Raw genomic sequence first — 21,015 nt, 5'->3', positions numbered from 1 at the left:
ACCTCCATCTATCTCTGAGTTTGTATGGGAGTTTCATAATGAGAGTTTTAAAGTTAGAAGCCAAATCCATTTTGCCCATATATTGCATGTCCTCCATGGCATCAATGTGGCAAGTTCTGAGGAACAGTGCATATGCTTGCAAAGACTTTAAATCTTCAGACATATGTCTAACCAAGCGAAGGCCTTGTCCATGTATGCAGAGCACAATTTGAACTCATTGCCAAAGTGTTCTGCTAGCAAGCCAAAGTTGCTCTTTGAAAACCTCTAGCTGGAGGCATATGAAAACCGCTCCTAACAAGGTCTCGAGCCTGCCCCCTAGTGTACTGTTTTAGGAAATGCAGTCGGTCAGAATCACTGGTCACACTTTACAATAAGGATCACAAAAAACATTAGTTAACTGTTAACTAATGCTTATTTAGGGTGAGGTTACTAATGTTAATTAATACATTAGTTAAGGTTAGGGTTAGGGTTAGGGTTAGGTGAGTTAACCTTAGTTAACATAAATAACATTAGTAAATGGTTAATAGAGACATTAGTTAACTTAATAATGCATTAACTAATGCTTATTAATGTACCCTTATTGTAAAGTGTTACCGAATCACTCAGTTTTGCATTCCACACCATGTTCAAAAGATTTTATGAAGGTTCTGTACACTAAAACATCACCATCAAAGGGTGTGATATCTTGAGGAGGTAGAGTTGAGAGTTGGGTTTGTTTCACAAGAGAGGATGTTATAGCATTTTGCTTTTGCAAGACTTGGGTGAGGTTGTCCACAGTGCCTATATTGCTCTGAGTGAAAGTGTCAGGCTCTTTCCTCATTGTGGTCATTTGGTTGGGACTTGAGTTGAGTTGGGTTTGTGCTACTTCTGCAGAACTGAGCTGCAGACTTGGTGCATTAAATATACACTCCAGGTGATGCTTGAGTTGGATTTAGGGGAACATTAAATAAGTGTACTGGTGTGAAGTGAGCTCCTTCCTTTGGATGGACACTTGCATCTTTAGTGTCCGATGGGACAATTGATATGAAGTCCTGCTCTGAGCCTCCATACCGCTTTCATTTCCTCCAAATATGCATTCATGCCATCATTAGAAGCCTTTTGTTCCTCAGTGCTCCTAAGGACTGCAAGTTTGGCTGATTAGGCTGCTAATTCAGTGTGGCATTCCAGAGTTCCCCTTCTTTTTCTTAACTCACGTTTTTGTTTATTCAATGCCTCCTCTTCTTCCCCCAAAGCATGTTTGTCCTGCAATGCAGCATACTTGGTCATTAAACCTGCTATTTCAGCCTCTGCACGTATACAAGCAGAAGCTGTAGCACCTGAACGTGAGCCCCTCCTTGTTCTCTTGCTAGAAGCTGAGGATACACTATCACTAGGAGAGACGCCATCTTTTACATTTACATCATTATCACATTCTGACTGACCTGTATCGTGCAACCGGGCTGTGACAGTGGCCATTTTAGCTTCAAACCATGTTGTTTCATCGTCTTTTGCTTCAACCTCAGACAATAGCTGCTGATATGAAATGTGAAAACCTTTAAATTCATCAAGCAATGCATTGTGTTTTGTGTTCCTTTACTTCCTCCTTGTGAGAAATATCAGTCATAAGCTTATTCACAACATTCATTTCCTTGTCCACATTTTCCATTTTTGCTTTTTCCAGCATTTGTTCCTCCACAGGTAATTGAAGAACATCTTCCTTTTCCATGATACCTCAATAAATGTTTCGGTCTTTACTTAGAGGCGCAATGATGAACTCAATTGTGAATGTGAAGTCAGTGAAAGGGGAGCGCCCCGGCTCCCCCAAGCTTTGAATCCCCCAAGATTCAAACGTAATTTTCCATTCAACATACTCATCCGATATCCATGAATCTATTTCAATAGTAACTTCCTTATTCAGGTTCCTTAAATTTGCAGTTTGGTTTGGTCAGAGCACAAACACGCGTCACAATCTGATACTATAATGCAGAAATGTACAAGCAAACTCATACAATGATATTGAGTCAGAATAGCCCACCTCATCAAACAGGAAAAGGTAACAAGTGAAAAGACAACAAGAGTAGGTTTTACAGGAAGTGTTTATTTAGACAACCGAACGCATGCCAGAAAGAACCATGTTACAGCGGTGGGTCCTCTCCTTTCTCCGTCCGCTCAACGCTCACTACATTAGAGAGCCCAGACGGAGACACCGCCAAACCCTCCACATGATGAAAAGAAAACCACACTACTTTCTGCTGTCTTTTATTGCATTGCAACATCACTCTGTATACTAAGGGGAAACATTGTTGTATGAAAAGGTCCTTGGTACTAGTTTGGGGCAGGGTATTTGTAGGAGTTGGCATCTTTGTTTTGGCAAAAGGAAAAAAGATTATTCACACCTTGCTTTTAGGGGACTTGACCTCTCACACAAAACACTTAGACGATAGAAAAGATGCACTTAGGTAGCATTCACATGCAGTTATAAGTCTTCTCCTCGCACTAGTTTTATAGTTTTCCCATACTATTTCTTAACATTGAAATTCACAGCTAATGTTTTCCAGGTCTGGGTATTTATCTTACATACAATGGGTATGAATGAATGAATTCATGAAACATTGGATGGCTTCGTAAGGAACATACAACTCATATAAAATCACCCGTTAAGAAAGGCAAAGAGACAGAAACTCTACAAAATACCAAAAATGAGAAACTTGTGCTTATCATCGTCAGGGTTCTCACAGGGATACAGCAAATGACACCAACTCAATCTGCCATGTGTAGTTCACCGTCAAAATACTAATCCCGTAAAAAAGGAATTCCTTGACACAGGAAGTACAACTCACCCAGTTGGTCCGTCTAGGATACTTTTTGTTATAGTGTCGCCATTATTTCTTGATTATTGATGAGCCATTATACCATAATATCAAAAATAAATGCAACCCTTTCACAAAACAATGAGCAATAAATAATCAAGTGGTATCTTGTTGTATATATGTACATACACAAAGAGTAGTTGTTTTTGTTTATATGTACAGTACACAAACAGTTGACAGTTTTTCAGACTATTGGTCTAGCCTTAACTGGAGTTATGCATCCATAGCCCACAAACTCCACAAAAGACAGCAATGAAACAATAACTTACTGTATAACAGAAATCGTTTGAAACAAAGGGATAATGAAAAGTCTTGTCAATTTTTTTTGCCCCAAAATGAATGCAGGGAGAGAAATGTAAAATAGAAAAGAAAGATTAAAATTTAACTTTTTTTAAAGATAGAACTTTTTAACATTTGAAAATAACCTAAAATGGCATAGAAAAAGACCTGGTGAGAAATAGCTTATTGAAATCATGAACATTGAACAACTACTGCATGCACAATGTTTTTCGAGTCTTTGGGAAGTACTGCTCGATTTTGTAGCATGGAACATGGGCTATTGTTTTTTTTTTATAGCTGTTTTTTTTATTATTATTATTTTTAAACAATACGGAGGACACCAATGTGGACTACCCATCCATGCTTTGTGTGATCTGTTGAACCTTTGACTGTATTACTTATGTACAAGACTCAAGTGTGTTTGAGATTTGGAGCAGTTCAAAGCCTTGATGGGTTACTCAAAGGTATCAAATGCAGAGTTCACTCTTTGAAAACCAAGTTTCTATTGTGTATTTATATTGTGGTTGGGAGTTGTATTGATGTGTGATTGGCTGTCGCCACACAGTTCATTCAGTCTGTTTTAAATCCAGTTAAGAGTACAGTACACTGTCTTGCACTTCCCGTGCTCATTGAGGGCAAGATGCAGTGATGATCCTTCACACTTCCTTTCCAAAATGTCCGTGCCATCGGCCATTCTGTAGAAACAAAGTCTGAATGTGAATGATTCTGTTTCTTTTCCAGTCGTATACGGAACTAGCTTATGTACAGGAGGGCTATGAGTCCGCCAAGCAACTCTCTCTCCCTTGCTCCACAGCCCTGGGCTATGCAGTTCCACATGTTATACAAGACGTTATCATCTCACCCGTAGGCCACTGTAGACTCACATCAGGATTTACATAAGGTTCCAGTTTTCCATCCTGCTTGTCATTAGTATTCTCGAAGTATTCACAGGATATTTGCAGTGTGTGTCTGTGTGTGTGCATGTGTGTGTGTGTGTGTCTGTTCTGCATGTGCTTTACCCTATGTGTGTGCATATCTGAGCAGGTTAATCAAAGTGTGTGATTAATTTAGTTCAGATCAGGAGAATGGAAGTATGAGTATGCCCCTATATCTTAATGAATATGATTAATCTATACATGAACTAAAGTGTGTGTGTATGTGTGTGTGTGTGTGTGTGTGTGTGTGAATGTGGTGGTCTCAGACACTTCTCGGGGGTCTCTGCTGCTCATGGGTTCTCCTGTTGCGCCCCTTCTTGTTCTCCATCTGCATCCGTCTCCACTTGGCGGTCTGCTGGGGGGGCGTGAGAGCCCGCGAGCCCCCCGCCGACGCTTGGGAGCCCCCATGGCCACCGCCCTGGCCCTTCTGCGCGGCCTGGCCGCTCTTAGGAACCTGGCTGCTCGCCGCCGCGCCCGGGTTCGGCTGACCTTTCTGGGTGTCGAGGCTCCGCGGGGTCCCCTGGACGCTTTGGCCCCCCTGGAGTCTCTCTGGCGGGGGTCCGCCCTGCTGTTTCTGGGCTTTCGGGGACGTGCCGAGGGGCCCCAGCTTGGGCACGGTGCCGCTGGGACCACCGCCGCCCGTGTCGGCGGGCTTGGCGGCCACGCCCCCCTGGGCGTTGGGGCCCTTGACCCTTCTCTGCTTGCGCTCCTTCCGCCACACGCGCTCGCAGAACTCCTCCACGCTGTTCAGATCCGGGTGGTCCAGCAGGGAGAGGAAGTCACGGTACCACAGCTTGTGCTTGGGTGAGTGGCCTGGTCCGGTGGCGGTGCCGGTGGCAGTGCCGGCGGCGGCGGGCCCGGGGAGCAGCTCGCCCAGCCTCTGCGTGGGGATGACCTGGAGGCTGAGGCGCCGGAGGGGCTGGGTGAAGCCGTGCTCCACGGCGTGACAGTGGTAGACGCCGGAGTCGGACTGGGCCAGGCTGCGGATCAGGAGGCCCTGTTCCGTACGGATCATCCTGTCCTCCACCTTGATCTGGAGGAGGGGAGAGAGGGAGGGAACGAGAGGGAAGAAGGGATGGGAGGGAGGGAGGGATAGGACAGAGGGAAGGGAGGGGAGATGGGAGGGAGGGATAGGACAGAGGGAAGGGAGGGAGGGATAGGACAGAGGGAAGGGAGGGGAGATGGGAGGGAGGGATAGGACAGAGGGAAGGGAGGGAGGGATAGGACAGAGGGAAGGATGGAGAAACAGCAGGAGGGAGCGGGCGGAAAAAAAGAGGGAGAGAAAATAAACGGTTAGCCACATGGCGGTGTTTATAGTATCTGTATCTGCATCAGCTGGTCACTAAGGCCCGCCCTTAGTCCCCGGTTAGCACCTGAACTCAGGGGTCGGAGGTCAAAGGTGAGGGTATGATAACAGAGCGGGGAAAAGGCGTTTCCCCGAACCCAGAGTGTGTGTGTGTGTGTGTGTGTGTGTGAGGATGTCGGCTGGAAATCTAATTAGCGCCCCTGTGTGAATCGGATACTTGGCGCTATTTGTGATGGATAAAGTAAAAACCACCCTGTGTGTGTGTGTGTGTGTGCGTGTGTGTGTGTGTGCGTGTGATTGTGTCTGCATGTGTGTGTGTGTGTGTGTGTGTGTGTGGAGACGTACCTCGTGTTTGCGTTCCTCGCCTGGTCTCTGGAGTTGCCAGTAGATGAGGGCTCTCTGGGACTTGGGGCTGCACTCCAGGAACATACTGCTATTCTCCACTCCGTACACTCTCCTGTCCTCCACACTGCCCAGGCCGTCCATGTCGTCTACACACACACACACACATGCAGACACACACACACACACACACACACACACACACACACACACACACACACACACACACACACACACACACAGAGGATGTGTTAAGAAAAGAGACACAAAAGTGTGAGTGTGTGTGTTGTCAGTGTGTGTGTGTTGTGTTGTCCCTTTGCATGCATAATGGTTTTAAGTTGTAATTGTGTGTGTGTGTGTGTGTGTGTTTACCATGATGCTGCAGGTCAGAGCACTGTGAGAGAGGATCTCCGTTCCTGATGTCCTGCCGTCTTGTTCTCCTATGAAACAAGAAAACATCCATATTAGATGGGAATGTACCAATAATGATGATAACAGACAATGAATTGAATTCAATTTTGCTTATTATTGTATCTTGAACATTGAAAATGCTGACCCACAGTGCCACTGGTAATATCGTCCAAGTGATTTCTCTATGTACTATCTCTTGAGTACCACTAGGGGGCAATGTTAACCAGAAGGACAAACGCTACAATCGCATTCTATGCTTCCAAGTACCTATCAGAAGAATTTATTCTGCCTTCACTGCTCTGTTACGACTGTTCCCAGTGGGAAGAAAAATCCTGGCACATTTCAAGAATATAACGGCTTAATCAAAAAAAGTTATTCGCGGCCTAGCAACATTCCATCATGTACATTATGAAATATTGTTCAGGGCCCTGAAAGTCCTTATAAACTCTATCCTTTGGACTTGAAAGGTCCCACTGTCAGGGAGAGTCATGTTTTAGTCATGTTTTTTTACGGCTCTGCTGTGGTGTTTTCACAACCTTAACTTTGCTGGCCAACGGCAATCATGCTTCCCGCGTGTCCCCTCACACCATTGGTTCACGGCCACGGGCGTACTCTTTTGACATGTGCAGTAAAACTGAACGGCGGAGAGAGGAGAGCCAAGTCAATGGTCTTTTTTTGTTGCGGGGGGGGGGGGGGGGTAAGTATTTCAGTGGGGGACAGGAGAGAGTGGAGTGTTGTCAGAGATTAAACCAGTGATACTATGGGCCTTAAGTATGGAAGTAGCCTTGAGAACCAATGGTGTGGAGTGAGTGAGTGAGTGAGTGAGTGTGTGTGTGTGTGTGTGTGTGTGTCAGGAGCCTATCTCCTGATTCCTTAGCGTGAGGCAGTTTGATGTACAAGTCCACCCCCTGGACATGACGCCAGTACTGTATGTCGCAGGGACTTTTGTATGACTCAGCCAGGGATTCAACCCCCAACCTCCCAATCTCAGGGCGGAAACACTGGCTATGGCCCTTAAGTATACGCCATTTATGTGTGTGTGCTTGGGTTTGTTCTCCGTCAAAAACTCTTAGGGTGACACACTTAAATGACACAGAATACCGTCTCCCTTCTCTGTCCTCTTTCACTTTCTCTCTCTCTTACTGTCTATCTCTTTCTCTTCCCTCTCCCTTTTAAAATGACATGTATTGGTTTATTTAGCAGGGCCAATGCACACGAATTAAGTCAAGCTGCATATGAGCCAGAGAGTTAGCCTACAAGCTAGTTTTCATCCTTCGGCCCTCCCTGCTCTTTCCTTACACACACTCTCTCTCTCTCTCACTCACACACACACACACACACACACACACACACACACACACACACACACACACACACACACACACACACACACTCACTCCCTCCCTCCCTCCCTCCCTCCCTCCCTCCCTCCCTCCCTCCCTCCCTCCATCCCTCCATCCATCCATCCTTCCGTCCCCTCTGCTAGATTTCCCAGGCAGCATTCCTGTCCCTGGCTGTCTGAGCACGTGCGAGGTCGGGACCGGAGCCGTCTGGTTCTCATTTTGGGAGCTGCAGGGAAAATAATATTTGGAGCAAAGAAGCGGAGGGCCGCCCCCCCAGCCGGGCCGGGGACAAGGGTGTGCCACCCCGGGGCTGCCTGCCCACTGGCCTACTTCTGCCCGCTGCTAGCGGGAGACGGACCGGTGGGAAGTGGTGTGTGTGTCTGTCTGTGTGTGTGTGTGTGTGTGTGTGTGTGTGTGTGTGTATGCGAGTGTGTGTATGCGAGTGTGTGTGTGTGTATGCAAGTGTGTGTGTGTGTGTGTGTGTATGCGAGTGTGTGTGTGTGTGTATGTGTGCGCCTGCCTGTGTGTGTGTCTGTGTGTGTGTGTGTGTGTGTGTGTGTAGCCTGCCTGTGTGTGTGCTTGTGTGTGTGTGTGCCTGTGTGTGTGTCTGTGTGTGTGTGTGTCTGTGTGTGTGTCTGTGTGTGTGTGTAGCCTGCCTGTGTGTGTGTCTGTGTGTGTGTCTGTGTGTGTCTGTGTGTGTGTCTGTGTGTGTGCCTGTGTGTGTGTGTGTGTGTGTGTGTGTGTATGTCTGTGTGTGTGTCTGTGTGTGTGTGTGTCTGCGTGTGTATGTCTGTGTGTGTGTGTGTATGTGTGTGTGTGTGTGTGTGTGTGTATGTCTGTGTGTGTGTGTGTGTATGTGTGTGTGTGTGTGTGTGTGTATGTGTGTGTGTCTGTGTGTGTGTCTGTGTCTGTGTGTGTATGTCTGTGTGTGTGTGTGTGTGTGTATGTGTGTGTGTGTGTGTGTAGCCTGGGCGCCGGGTGGGTGTGGAGGTCTGTGGTGGTCAGTCTAATCCTACTAGATGTAGCAGAGCGTAATTTGAGGGCGTGTTTGTTCATACCTCCTGGCTCAGCTGGCTGTGGGGTGAAGTGGTCAGACACAGCTCCTGTTGGGTATAATTTGGTGTGTGTGTGTGTGTGTGTGTGTCTGCGTGCGTGTTTTTGTGAGTGAGTGTGTGGATATGTGAGTTACTTATGTCTTGGCTCAAGGGCGAAGTGGTCACAGCACTGCCACCGGCTATGATTGTGTGTGGGGGCGCATGTTTTTGCCTGGCTGTGGAATGCAGCAATCTTTGGAGCATGTTCGCATGTGTGTGTGTGTGAGTGTGTGTGTGTGTGTGTGTGTGTGTGTGTGTGTGTGTGTGTGAGTGTGTGTGTGTGTTGTGTGTGTACGTGTAGGTATTTAATTATCCCTGTATGTGGTTGCTGACCACTCACATGTGCACATGACGTTTGTGTACATGTATACATATACGCATGTAAGCATGTGTGAGCATCTGCTTGCTTGACCTTGTGTGTGGGTGTGTGTGTGTGTGTGTATGTGTGTTTCTGTGTGTGTGGGTGGGTGCATATGCGTGTGTGTGTTTGCGTGCATGTGTGTGTGAGTGTGTGTCTGCGTGTGTGTGTGTGTGTGTGTGTGAGCGTGCGAGTGTATGCGTGAGCGTGTATGAGTATGTGTGTGTGAGCGTGTGTGTGAGCGTGTGTGTGTGTGAGCGTGTTACCTTTTGGCAGTAGGGAAGTATCTGGAGCACTCGGTCCCGTCCCAGGCGCAGTACGGGTCCCTGGCCAGACAGCACTCTGCGCAGGCCTTCCCGTACACCTCGCAACGATGCAGAGGCATCTGAGACACGCCCAGGGCCGAGCCAAGATACAGCTGTTGCTGCAGGAGCCAAAAGAACACGGAGCACTATGAGTCAACCGCTGGGCTCGCACGACATCGGTTCCGTGTTCTGATTTCAGCCCGGGATTATATACGTGGGATTTAGTTTTTGTCCGGCTGCCTACCTGTTTGGTGGAAAGCTCCATTGCCGTGATAGGGGTGGGCTCCTTTAGAAAGACACGAGAAGTCAGAACATGTTAGACAACCCCATTCAATGACCTGACCAATGACTGGAACATAATTTAACTAACCGTAATTAATTGTATTTATTCACCACAGATCATACGTTAAATTTGATTTGATATGAATATGATATTTCTTTGCCCCGGTCACATGGAACTGAACCGTACCCTGAACACAGTCATCTCCTCCAGCACCACCTCCTCCAGGTCATGCCAGCTCTCTCTGGGGATGGTCACCACCTTCAGAACCGTACCCAGGTCTAGAACCGGAACAACACCAGACACCACATAGAAGAGTTAGAGAACACAACTTGTACGAACCGTTTGGTTCCTCACTTGGTTCTCACGCCAGCAGCACAGCAAAAACGTCAAAACGACCAAAATAACATCAGCTGATCTAGAAAGGCGAATAAAAATGTTCTCAAAAACACTGCAAAGCGCCACCCAGGTGACAACTAGAAGGAACTGTCGTCATCTTAAGTACGGTAGTAATAAACGCCCAAACAGTAAGAAACCCCCGGAGCGTCTTAGTGACCTGTGCCGATGAACATGACGTCGTACTGGCCGTCCTCCGCCTCCACCCTGTCCACCACCAGCTGCGAGAACTGGTACTCCACGTCGGTCCGCACCACGATGGGGCGCCCCCCGGTGGGGTGCACGGGGTTGTACATGGCCGGGTGGCCCCTGGCGAAGGTGATGACGTCGTCGGGCAGGTCCTTGGTGGAGTCGAACCCTCCGAAGGTTTTACTGGGGCACTGGGGGGTAGGAGGGTCGAGGACATGAGGGAGTCAGTCCTCCAGCTCAGTTTGACTTTTGCGTCACGCTACGTCATTTTCCGAGTCACATACGGGATGCACTGTGACATACGATTATATGCACTTACTACAATGGTGCAATAATTGTATTATATCACTTCATTATTATATTTTGCACTGTCCTATCTTGTTGTTGCACTATGTTTATTATTATTAACAGAACGAAGCAAATTCTTCATACTGTAGATAAGATACTTAAGCCTTGGCAAAAAAAAAATCGGAATCTGAAAACAGTATCTGCTATACCAATATAGTCACTGTAATACAGCCAATATAGTCATTTCAGTATGGGTCCAGAATATTGTACTGATATAACATGTGCTGCTATAACACTTCAGATCACTATTTGGCCCCTAAATCTCGACGTGCCAGACGCCTTTGGGTGGTGACTCACCGTGCCGGGGCGGGGGTAGGGCACCCTGCCCTGGAAGGGCACCCACTGGTAGGTGGGCCCGTCCCTGTGGGCATAGGGACCCAGGAACACCCTCCTAATGTCGGCCATGCTGTACATACACACCGCCGATCCCCTGAAGATGTTACTGCGAGAGAGGGAGGAAAGATGAGGAAGGAAGAGAGAAAGGGAGAGATGGGAAGAGGGAGGGACGAGTGGAGGAGAGAAAGAGGTTGGAGGGGGAATCACACGGGATGGAAGGAGAAGAAAGAGGAAAAATAGATAGAAGAGATATGTTACATTTCACAGTACATCTTGTACTGCGTACATAAATTGCTAAATGGCATTGCTTGAACCATCACAACAAATCAACGGCTCCATCAATAATGTCCGATGTAGCCTAAAGACCTCCGCCCCGAGCAGCAGACCAGACACAGAGGGGGGTGCTGTCAGCGCTCACCAAACAGATTACGGATCGGAATTCTGGATTTGATCGATTCCATGCTCCCACGGACCGGAGGGAGGAATCTAGGCGAGCTACCAACGGGACTGCCAGGGATTTAGCTCTCCTCGCAACGAGGAACGTTACGGAACTCAGATGTTCTGGTGGGGGAGGGGAAGCTAGGTATTGAGGATCTACGGGACGGATTGAAGTACGGAGAGGGAGAATCTGCAATTTTTGGAGAGTTCCTTCGACCTCAAGCGTAGCTTGAACAAACTCAGTTGTTCCATACAGAACTGCAGGTTGATCGACTTAACATTACAGGCTGTGCGGATTCTGTCTGGTCACGCCGCGCTGTGGATGTCAGCGGGCGCCGGCGCGAGTCTGGGTGGCTGCATATTGAAGGTCGCTGTCTCCCAGCAGCACTTGCTGCGTAGGGCATGCAAACAGCCAGCCACGACTACCAAAGCATGGAAGATGGATTGATTAGCATTTGCAAAATGTTAATTTGGAAGAAATTCAATTAGCCAGAGGGCATGAAGACGCTCCTATATCTCTCGCCTCCAGCCGTATGAAGGGCACACTCGCCTCGCACCGATGAACAGACTCTGAAGAGACGCGTACGCACACACACACACACACACACACACACACACACACACACACACACGCAGGGAGAATCAAACACAGATCCGACAGCGGCGGCCTATGAGGCTCATTAAGCGGCGTTATTAAAAGCCCGTCGCTCTGAATCGCGCTCTATTCATCTCAGAAAACCGGGCACTTAGAAAACCAATTAAATGACTGTAATTCCTCAAAGCCCTGTAATTGAATTTTCAAGTGCTGCATCCCACCCTGTTCCGCCTAACCAACCCCCCCTGCCTTCGCCCCCCCCCCCCCCCCCCCCCCTCCGACGCCCCCCCACCGTCTGCACACACATTAGAGAAAACTGAGAAAAACCCACACGGGTTTTGTGATGCGAAGCGCCTTCGTTCTCCGAGGGGGGCAAGCCGCTCTGTTCTGCTTCTTATCATTGCCTTCCACGTAATTAATGGTGAAATGTTTTTCCTTCTCATGAAAACATTTCAGAAACACACAGATGGACGCAGCCGGCGAATATAGCCCCCCCCCCCCACACACACACACACACACACACCCCACCACCACCACCATTCATCATCTGAAAAGCTGCGTCGTTTATCTGGCCTCGCCGGAGGGCTTTTTTGGGGTAGGACCACGCGCATGGAGGTTCACCCCTGCTGGGGCTAGAGTGGTGGCCCAGGGGAGAGGGTGTACCCACCCCACACACACACACACACACACACACACACACACACACACACACACCCGGCTGCTAACCCACCCTCACAGCCGCCTAATCTGATTTCCTACACGCCTCCCTACCAAGGTCTGGATGAATGGTCGGCCAGGTAGCCGAGAGGGAGAGATAGACTAAAAGGAATTTCCATTAATCGAGACGAGGAGACGTTAGGCAACTGCGGACCACACCTGTAAGTGCATTAGCAAACGAAAGCGGCGTCTGGAATTCGTCCAGGGCCGTTCCCTGCCAACTGCCTCCTCTCGAGTTCAGATTCATTACAACCAGTTAGGGATTATGGGTAGACAGATGGAATGAGAGACAGGGAGGGAGGGAGAGAGGGATATGGATGGGATGTTTTTCACATACAAAAAAAAAGAAAAGAATTGCTTGTCCAGAAGGGGCTTTTTTCACAGATCGTCCCTAGCAACAGCACGTCAACAGCAGATATGATACTACCATTGTCCGTTGAAATGAATAGCTTCAGAACCTTCAGCATTTAACGCATCGGGCACCTTGGAGGACTGTACAGTATGTGCTACAGTATTCAACTCAAACCTGAGCACACATTTACAGTATAAGGTACAATATAAGAGTATCCTGCTTGGATTACTAGAATATGTTTAGGTGAATACCTGGAGGTGGTGAAAACAGCATAGATCACAGGGTTCTTTGGGTCCTTTGAGCTCATCAGAAAAACGTCCTCTAAATACACAAAAAACACAACTCAAATTAGACTCAATCAGCACACACAAACCTGCACAAACACCTGTTCTCGTGACGAACACACACACACTTACGCAGCTCATCGAAGTGTGTGTCGATGCCGTTGACCCCGGGCACCGAGCAGGACAGCCGAGCCTTGAGAAAGGTCGTCCATTTGTTCACAAGGCTCCGGTGACCTCCCAGGTCATTCTGCAGGGTACACACACACACCCAGAGGAGTTACACACACACACACAGACCCCCAGAGGAGTTACACACACACACACACACACACCCAGAGGAGTTATGCACGGACACACACACACACACACGCACACACACACACCCAGAGGAGTTACACACACACGCACACACCACCAGAGGAGTTACACTTACTGTACACACGCACACACAGACACACACACTAGAGGAGCTACACACACACACACACACACACACACACTAGAGGAGCTACACACACTCACACAAACAGCTGTTCATATCACACCACACACGCTGGTAAGTGTGTGAATCATGTTGATGAATACAGTATTCATGTGTGTGTGTGTGTGTGTGTGTGTGTGTGTTTATATGTGTTGCTTATCAGTCTCTTGCCACGTATTTCAAGAATGTGCATGTGCTTGTTCCAGAGTGTGAGAGAGTGTGTGTGTGTGTTGTTACCTTACACAGTTGTCCTATCCTGGCGATGGTGGCCTTGCCAGTGTGCTCTCCATCCATGGCGTTCTCTCGGAAGAACAAGAAGATCTTATCATCCTCTGGATTATCGCTCTCAGGGATCAGGTTCACACCAACGAACCTGGGGTCTGGACACACACACACACACACACACACACATGCGCACACACACATGCGCACACACACACATACACACACACACACACGTGCACACACACACACATTTGTAAATTTATGTCAGTACAACTAGCCTAAACACAGAAGAGCAAGCATATTTTCACACAGTCAAATACACAAAACTAAGTTCAAACATACACAAGAACACAAACATGCCCAGCTTCGTAAGCACAGTCAGAGAGGAGCACAATGGGCAAACTGAAATAAACAATTGTTTGCAATTGCACATTGTCAACCACTTATTCTGTCCAACAGATACACAAACACACTAGACCCGAGCTAGATAAACAATATTTAGCTATGCTCTAAACACTCACATGCCTCCTCCTTGAAACAATAGCATGTCACTTTGACACAATATGGCTGCGTCGTGCTATGGTTGCAACACCATCCACTAACGTGCCATAATTGCGCACAAATCCGACACAGCCAATGTGAAAAACCCCTCGTAACCCCCCTACGAGAAACCACATCCCACAAACACACATGGTCCTGATTGTGAAGTCTTAATACACTTCAATCCTGTCAGGGCTTTTGAATGGGAGAGGAAATCAAAACTATACGATTAAGCCAGGGGCCTTAGTCTCGGATATCCACAGTACGCTGGCAGGGGGGGGGTGATGGTCGCGGTCGGGGGGAGGCGTCGTCACGCGTAAAACGAGCCCGCCGTCTCGCCTCCACCAGCTAAGCGGAGGGAGAGAAACAAGTCGGGCCGTGTTTCGGCCCTGTGGCCAACGCGCGGGACAGGGCCGTGAAGGAGGGAGACCCCGGCCAAGAAACGGACGGACGTGCACCCCCAGGATTCATTATGATCACACGCACACACACACACACACACACACACACACACAAGCAACGCCGCTGTTGAGCTTGTGCCATTCAATACATCTGGGACACACAGACACAGACGGACACACACACACACAATGCTGTTCAGTATTTGCCATTCAAATGCGCACACATACTGTACACACACCGACCCTGCCGCTGTTGAGTTCATGCCATTCAATACATTTCGTTTGCTGTTCAACAAAGGGCAGTCTTATTCGACGGGTTGGGGGGGGGGGGGGGCTTAACTCTGACCAAAAAAGTCAGCGAGTGTTAAAAGATGGGGAGGAGTGTAAACACAATGTCTGGGTCCGAGTCTGCAAAGCTAGTGCCTGGGTTTTGCCCTAAAGCCTTTTGAAGTGCACACTCATTTCAGTATCAATAGCCATTAAGTATTCTCTCTGAAGCTCTCTCTGTAGCTTATGAGGACCGTGCACCCTGTTGATAAGGGCCTATAGAATATCCCCTTCTGGTAATCCTTCCAATTACAATTCGTCTTTTGTGGAGGAATAGACGGATTTAACCGGGGCCAACGGACGTCGGTCTACAGCGTATCCGTTTGAATGGAGAGGACGAAAGACAGAGTGGGGGATTAAGGTGAGAAGAATGCCTTTTTCCACCTGAAATCGCTCTTTATGGATATGTCACGACATTCATCACCGTGGAGACCCAGAGAGAAGGTGCATGGTGTGTGTTTGTGTGTGCATGTGTGTGTGCATGTGTGTGTGTGCATGTGCATGACTATATGTGTGTGTGTGTGCATGAATATGTGTGTATGTGTGTGCACGTGCATGAATGTGTGTGTGTGTGCGTGCGTGTGTGTGTATGTGTGTGTGTGGCAAAGCGGAGGTCGTAATTTGACTCCAGAGGAAAGCAGCTGAGAGAGGATTAACTTCATGGGAAAAAAAAGAGAATGTGGATGGGCTCGCTGATCTTGACCTTTTGTGGCTCCCTAAGTCCAGTAACAGAGAGTCTGTCTGACGGACACTCACCACCTGCCCCGCCCGCCCTGCATCATTTCTCTTGTGGCTACCATACAATCAGACCCACTGACTTTATGAATGCAACCCGATGTCTTCACTATGAATGGCAGTCTTGAGTTCTAAATCCAGCAATCCGCTGAATTGGTGTCCTCACTGTCACAATGAACCAATCAGAGGGTTCTTTTTAGGATATTTAACCTATAAAGGGTATCATATTAATTGTTCAAATGTCATATTGCAAAATGCACTTCTTGACCAGTGAGAGGGGTCTTTTCATATAATTCAGCCTATGAAAAGATTAGTCAGGGGCCAATCACTTTGCATTTGACCAGTCTAAGGCGATAGTCAGGGGCCAATCATTTTGCGTTTTATCAGTCTAAGGCGATAGTCAGGGGCCAATCCCTTTGCGTTTTACCAGTCTAAGGCGATAGTCAGGGGCCAATCAATTTGCATTTGACCAGTCTAATGCAGGTCTAGGTAAAGTTGGATCCGCCTGATGGTTTGGAGTAGGCGGGCTCTAGACAGGATCTGAATCTGATAATGAATTCAATCAATTCAATCTTTCTTGATTATTTTACCGTTCAGCCATCTTGAGTCGTGCTGTTCTGTCCTGATTGGATGATGCTCTCCCAGGGTTCGGAAAATGGCGAAGTCTCGTCCCATGAAGTCTGCTGACGTACCCGAGTACAGCTCGCCATCTGCCAATCAGAACACAGCGTGAGCAACAGTGACCCTATCACACGAGAGCTCCTCGTGGACAGTGTCCAGCTGCTCACCAACCAGAAGAAGGAGTCAGACTCACCAATCAGGATGGAGGCGGACAACATCTTAGGGTCATAGGGGCTCTTTCCACGGCCATTCTCGAAATAGGCTGCCATTCGGAAGATGTTATCCTGGTGTGAAAGGGTCAAAGTTCAAAACCACATTGTAGGGAGTCCATTTAAGACATGCTTAAAGAATGCAAAGGCTCTGTCTCAAATGATGACCAATTCCCAAAATAGTGCTACCTTGCAGCCAGCCAAAGTACATTTCGCCATAGAGTGATAATTTTTTTTAGGATAGTTTTCTCAAAAGTAGCACACTATAAGAAATGGGATTCTAGTTGAGAAACAGTGAAGGATAAACTTCAGTACCTTTATTTCACCCCTGCACATTTGAATTAATGATTGACATATCTATACAAGCCGTTGTGAAGTCATGCAGGGCAATTTATGTAACAGAACAGCATGGTGCACACACACACTTCTGCCTCGCTATTGTTGAAGAGCTGAGCCCCGCTGGTCCATTGATTAACCTGTAGACACTTATCAAGATGACGGAGTCGACTTTTGTGTGGGAGCGCACTTGTTTAATTTGTGCTTGCAGAAGGACCATGGGGAGTCTGGGCTTTGTCAACGTCCCACAATCATTGATGTGAAGATAAGATTACTGTTTTAGCCACTCCAGAAAAGAACTATCCTGTCTCACAGGTGATCTCCGCCTGTGTGTGTGTGTGTGTGTGTGTGTGTGCATGCGTACGTGTGTGTCCCTTACCTCTGCCCGTTTTCCCATCTCCAGATAGGCACAGATTGGGTGGAAGGCTCCCGTGCCACAGATGTATAAGTGGGTCTGGTTGTAGGGCTGGAGCACTCGGATAAAGTTCGAACACTCTTTCTGGGGGGGGGGGGGGGGGAGAAAAACGGAACGTGACATCAACAGCTCATTCATGAATGTCATACCCTCAGGCGTGGGGCTAGGAGTTGAACAAACACAACTCCCAGCATCCACACGGACTGTCTATGTACACACTCCATAGCACACTTTCCCCCGAAAACAGGGGAACGTTCTGTAGCTGCAGGGAGAATGCCACGAATTTGACTTAACTGTTGTTAAAAATACAAATAAAAAGAGCTACTGACTAAACTCTGCCATGATGGATCTGATCGAACTCCACTGATCAGTGTCAAACAGGAGAGTTTCCAGTTAGCTTTTAAAATAACTTCTAAAACGGAGTGTGTTTAGTTGTGCTGGGGGAAATCCCCACCTGCTCAACGAATCAGAGCAGCTCCCATCAGAGGTCTGTTAGGGTTTACCCAGGGCTCTGGAAACCCCCGGCTCAGGAGAGCAGTCCCGCTGGAGGGGGATTGTTTATGTGGGCGCTAATGAACAGGATTGGTTCATCTACCGCGGTTATTACCCAGAACCCCAAGGAGTCGGGGATACATGTGCTAAAAAGATGAAACTAGGTTCACTTGATGATGCTTCGTGTTCAAATCTTCACCAGACCGTATAGCCTTCTTTCTCTCTCTCTCTCTCTCTCTCTCTCTCTCTCTCTTATACACACATACACTGTTCCTCCATAACCCCCACAACTTATCCCCATAACTCCCCAGCTTCACACACACCTGTACAGTACAATCACACACTACATCTCTTCGGCAGCTCATTAAGGAAGCAAAGAGAGACCATCTGTGTCAATAGTAAGTTTGTGTTCTGTCTGCACTGACTGAAGTTTCACGAATAGTCTCACGCATGGCTCTCGTTTGAGATGCAAGGGGATATGGGAGGAGAGGAAAACAGTTTCTATTAATACTAGTTTCTATTAAGATGGATTAGTGTCTAGAAAAGATTGCATGGGCATGCATACAGCAAGTAGGCTATTGTAGATATAGCTGGATCTAGCAAACTCCTACAGTTAAGCGTAGTGTAGTGAGTCTGTTTGTTTTGTCTTTCAACTGTTTATAACCATCTGACTTGCACTTTCTGTTGAGCATTACATATTAAGCATTGAGTATTCTAGTTGTGCTCACAGAAGGAGATACAAAGACGTCGCAGCTGTTGTGGTTCAAGTGAACCGCAACAATAATCCTCACTCCTACTTCCCGTGACCGAACTTTGCTCGTTTGAACCTCAACCGTACGACTTTCAAACAACTTTGCGCTTCAATATGTTCTTCCTAATGTTATTGTAATGACTGAAAATGAAAGCAAAACGCGTTCCCATATCCGTCTCACTGTCTTTCTTTATACACTGTAAGCCATCTCATTAATTATCTCCCTGACAGAGCCGTTTAGGTTTCCTCTGGCCTTTACTGTGATGGACTCATTAACAGCAGGGCTGCTTGTGCCAAGACGCTGACAGAGGTTTACAGAGCCGGCCAAACATACCGTATCGTTCTCCCAAGATGAAAAATTAGTTCCCTGACTCCGAGCCGTGTCATTACCTGAATACCACACAGCGGAAGGTCATTATAATTTCATTTGTAATTAATTGCTTTTCCCGAGACGGAGAGGGGAAATGAGTGGGTCGTTTTGTTTAGGGGAGGCGTCCCAGTGTTGATGATGCGGTCTGCAATAGAAATCGTCCACGTTTGAGCTGCGTTTCAATCATCTTTCTCGTCCTCCTCATGTCTCATCTACTATTCTGACTGCCACGTCTTTCCAGCTATGTCCAATGGAACAGAGGGCACAAGGCCTGAGAGGGGGTGCAGTCACAAGAAGAGGGGGACACATAAGCCGTGACTGCAGGGATCCATTGCTACTGCGCGTTTCACAGTATCCAAATTATTATTCACGGAATGACACGGCCGTCCAAGTCACTGAGTCATATTCGCCTCAGAGCCATGCCAGTTGAAATGAATCACCGGTAAGACATTTGGGTAGAGCGCCGTCACATTAGTTCTGTGGTTCTAAATTACGGGGGGAGAAATTCATCACTTAAAGGATATGAGGGGCTTTTTGTAATCATCAAACATTGGTGCCCACTCAAACTCAGCTTACTTTGCCTTGCTTTGCTGAGTAAACATTTTCACAGCATGCAAATTCTTCATCATGGGGTGTGTGTGCGTGCGTGTGTGTGTGTGTGTCGGTTGCCAATGCACAAGGCTTTTTCATAATATGGGAGTGTATGTCCATTTGAATGTTTTGTGTGCGTGTTAATATATCTGTGTGTGTGTATGTGTGTGTGTGTGTATGCGTGTGTACACAGTATGTGTGCTTAACCAAAAGACCTGGCCTCAAATTGGACCTCAGGGATTTAAGGACCAGACTAGCTAATCTCGGTTAGTGTAATCCCCCACCCCCAAACCTCTTCTCTCCAACTGCGCTTGCAACGAGCCGTGAAATTGAGATCAGATACAACACCACGTGAGAGTACACACGCCACACAATGGAGCTAACGCGCACGCACATGGACGCGCGTACGCCCACACTGAGAGAGAGAGAGAGAGAGAGAGAGTGGTCCGTGCAGACCTCAGTGGATAAATAAACAACCAGCACCGTGATGTAGTGTGTTCCTGCGTGGCGCTAGTCTGCACAAACAAACGGAGAGAGAGAGAGAGAGAGAGGGGGGGGGAGAGAGAGAGAGAGGGATAGAGAGTGAGAGAGAGAGAGAGAGAGAGAGAGGGATAGAGAGTGAGAGAGAGAGAGAGTGAGAGAGAGAGAGAGAGAGAGAAAGAGAGAGAGAGGAGGAGCTGCCGCCCCTGTAGCGGGCCAGGAGACCACAGGCACGGGAGACCGTCGTCACCTTGCCTACCCGCCGCGAGCGCTCGTCTGGGTTTGGCGGTACCCGACGGCCCGCGTTCAGGCGCGTTCGCGCCGGTGGTCGTGAGGCGGGGTGGAGACGTGGTCGCAAGACACGAGCAACGCGGCGCCGTCGACGCCATGCACTTACCCCGAGGTCTTTCCCTGCCCACTTGCACTCGTCCCTCTTCGAGGGCGTGGCCGACCATGCGATCTGTGGAGAAGAGGATGGGGGTGTTATAAAATAAACGGTTAAGGGAGGGGAGGATCTGTCGGGCCGTGAGAGAGAGAGAGAGAGAGAGAGAGAGAGAGAGAGAGAGCGAGTGAGCACATGATTTTTGGAAGGAGGTGAGAGGGAGTGTCTGGAAGAAACACAAGATTGTGCCATATGGACACGGAGAGAGAGAGAGAGAGAGAGAGAGAGAATGAGTGGATAATATGGAATGCAGATGAGAGAGGGATAGTCCTTCTGTGAAAGAGGGGAGAGCGTGTGTCACGGCAGGAGAGAGGATGTGAGTTCACACTCAATATGTCATGGGAAAGACTTGGAAGTTGAACTAACAAACAATGGTAACACTACTCTAAGCCGCTGGTGATAGTCTTTATAGGTTGTCGTTGCTTCTGCAGTCTGTTTAATT

General features: G+C 47.9%; 1 protein-coding gene across 1 annotated transcript in view; it reads right to left on the bottom strand.

The window, feature by feature from the left end:
- Positions 1-4,325: 4,325 nt before the first annotated feature.
- Positions 4,326-21,015, bottom strand: part of sema3aa (sema domain, immunoglobulin domain (Ig), short basic domain, secreted, (semaphorin) 3Aa) — a gene marked incomplete at both ends in the record, with an annotated part of 28,095 nt that continues 11,405 nt past the window's right edge. Inside the window, 15 exons of the mRNA XM_084448013.1 lie at positions 4,326-5,096; positions 5,715-5,860; positions 6,084-6,151; positions 9,184-9,341; positions 9,467-9,508; positions 9,692-9,783; positions 10,059-10,278; positions 10,733-10,877; positions 13,125-13,194; positions 13,290-13,404; positions 13,876-14,018; positions 16,457-16,576; positions 16,681-16,771; positions 17,412-17,531; positions 20,529-20,591. Coding sequence (XP_084304139.1) covers positions 4,326-5,096; positions 5,715-5,860; positions 6,084-6,151; positions 9,184-9,341; positions 9,467-9,508; positions 9,692-9,783; positions 10,059-10,278; positions 10,733-10,877; positions 13,125-13,194; positions 13,290-13,404; positions 13,876-14,018; positions 16,457-16,576; positions 16,681-16,771; positions 17,412-17,531; positions 20,529-20,591 — 2,364 coding nt within the window. The remainder of the gene's footprint in view (positions 5,097-5,714; positions 5,861-6,083; positions 6,152-9,183; positions 9,342-9,466; positions 9,509-9,691; positions 9,784-10,058; positions 10,279-10,732; positions 10,878-13,124; positions 13,195-13,289; positions 13,405-13,875; positions 14,019-16,456; positions 16,577-16,680; positions 16,772-17,411; positions 17,532-20,528; positions 20,592-21,015) is intronic.

The sequence above is a fragment of the Borostomias antarcticus genome (assembly GCF_949987555.1).
Source record: "Borostomias antarcticus genome assembly, chromosome: 13".
NCBI lineage: Eukaryota > Metazoa > Chordata > Actinopteri > Stomiiformes > Stomiidae > Borostomias > Borostomias antarcticus.
The sequence above is the reverse complement of the archived record's forward strand: the minus strand, read 5'-3'. Positions and strand labels throughout refer to the sequence as shown.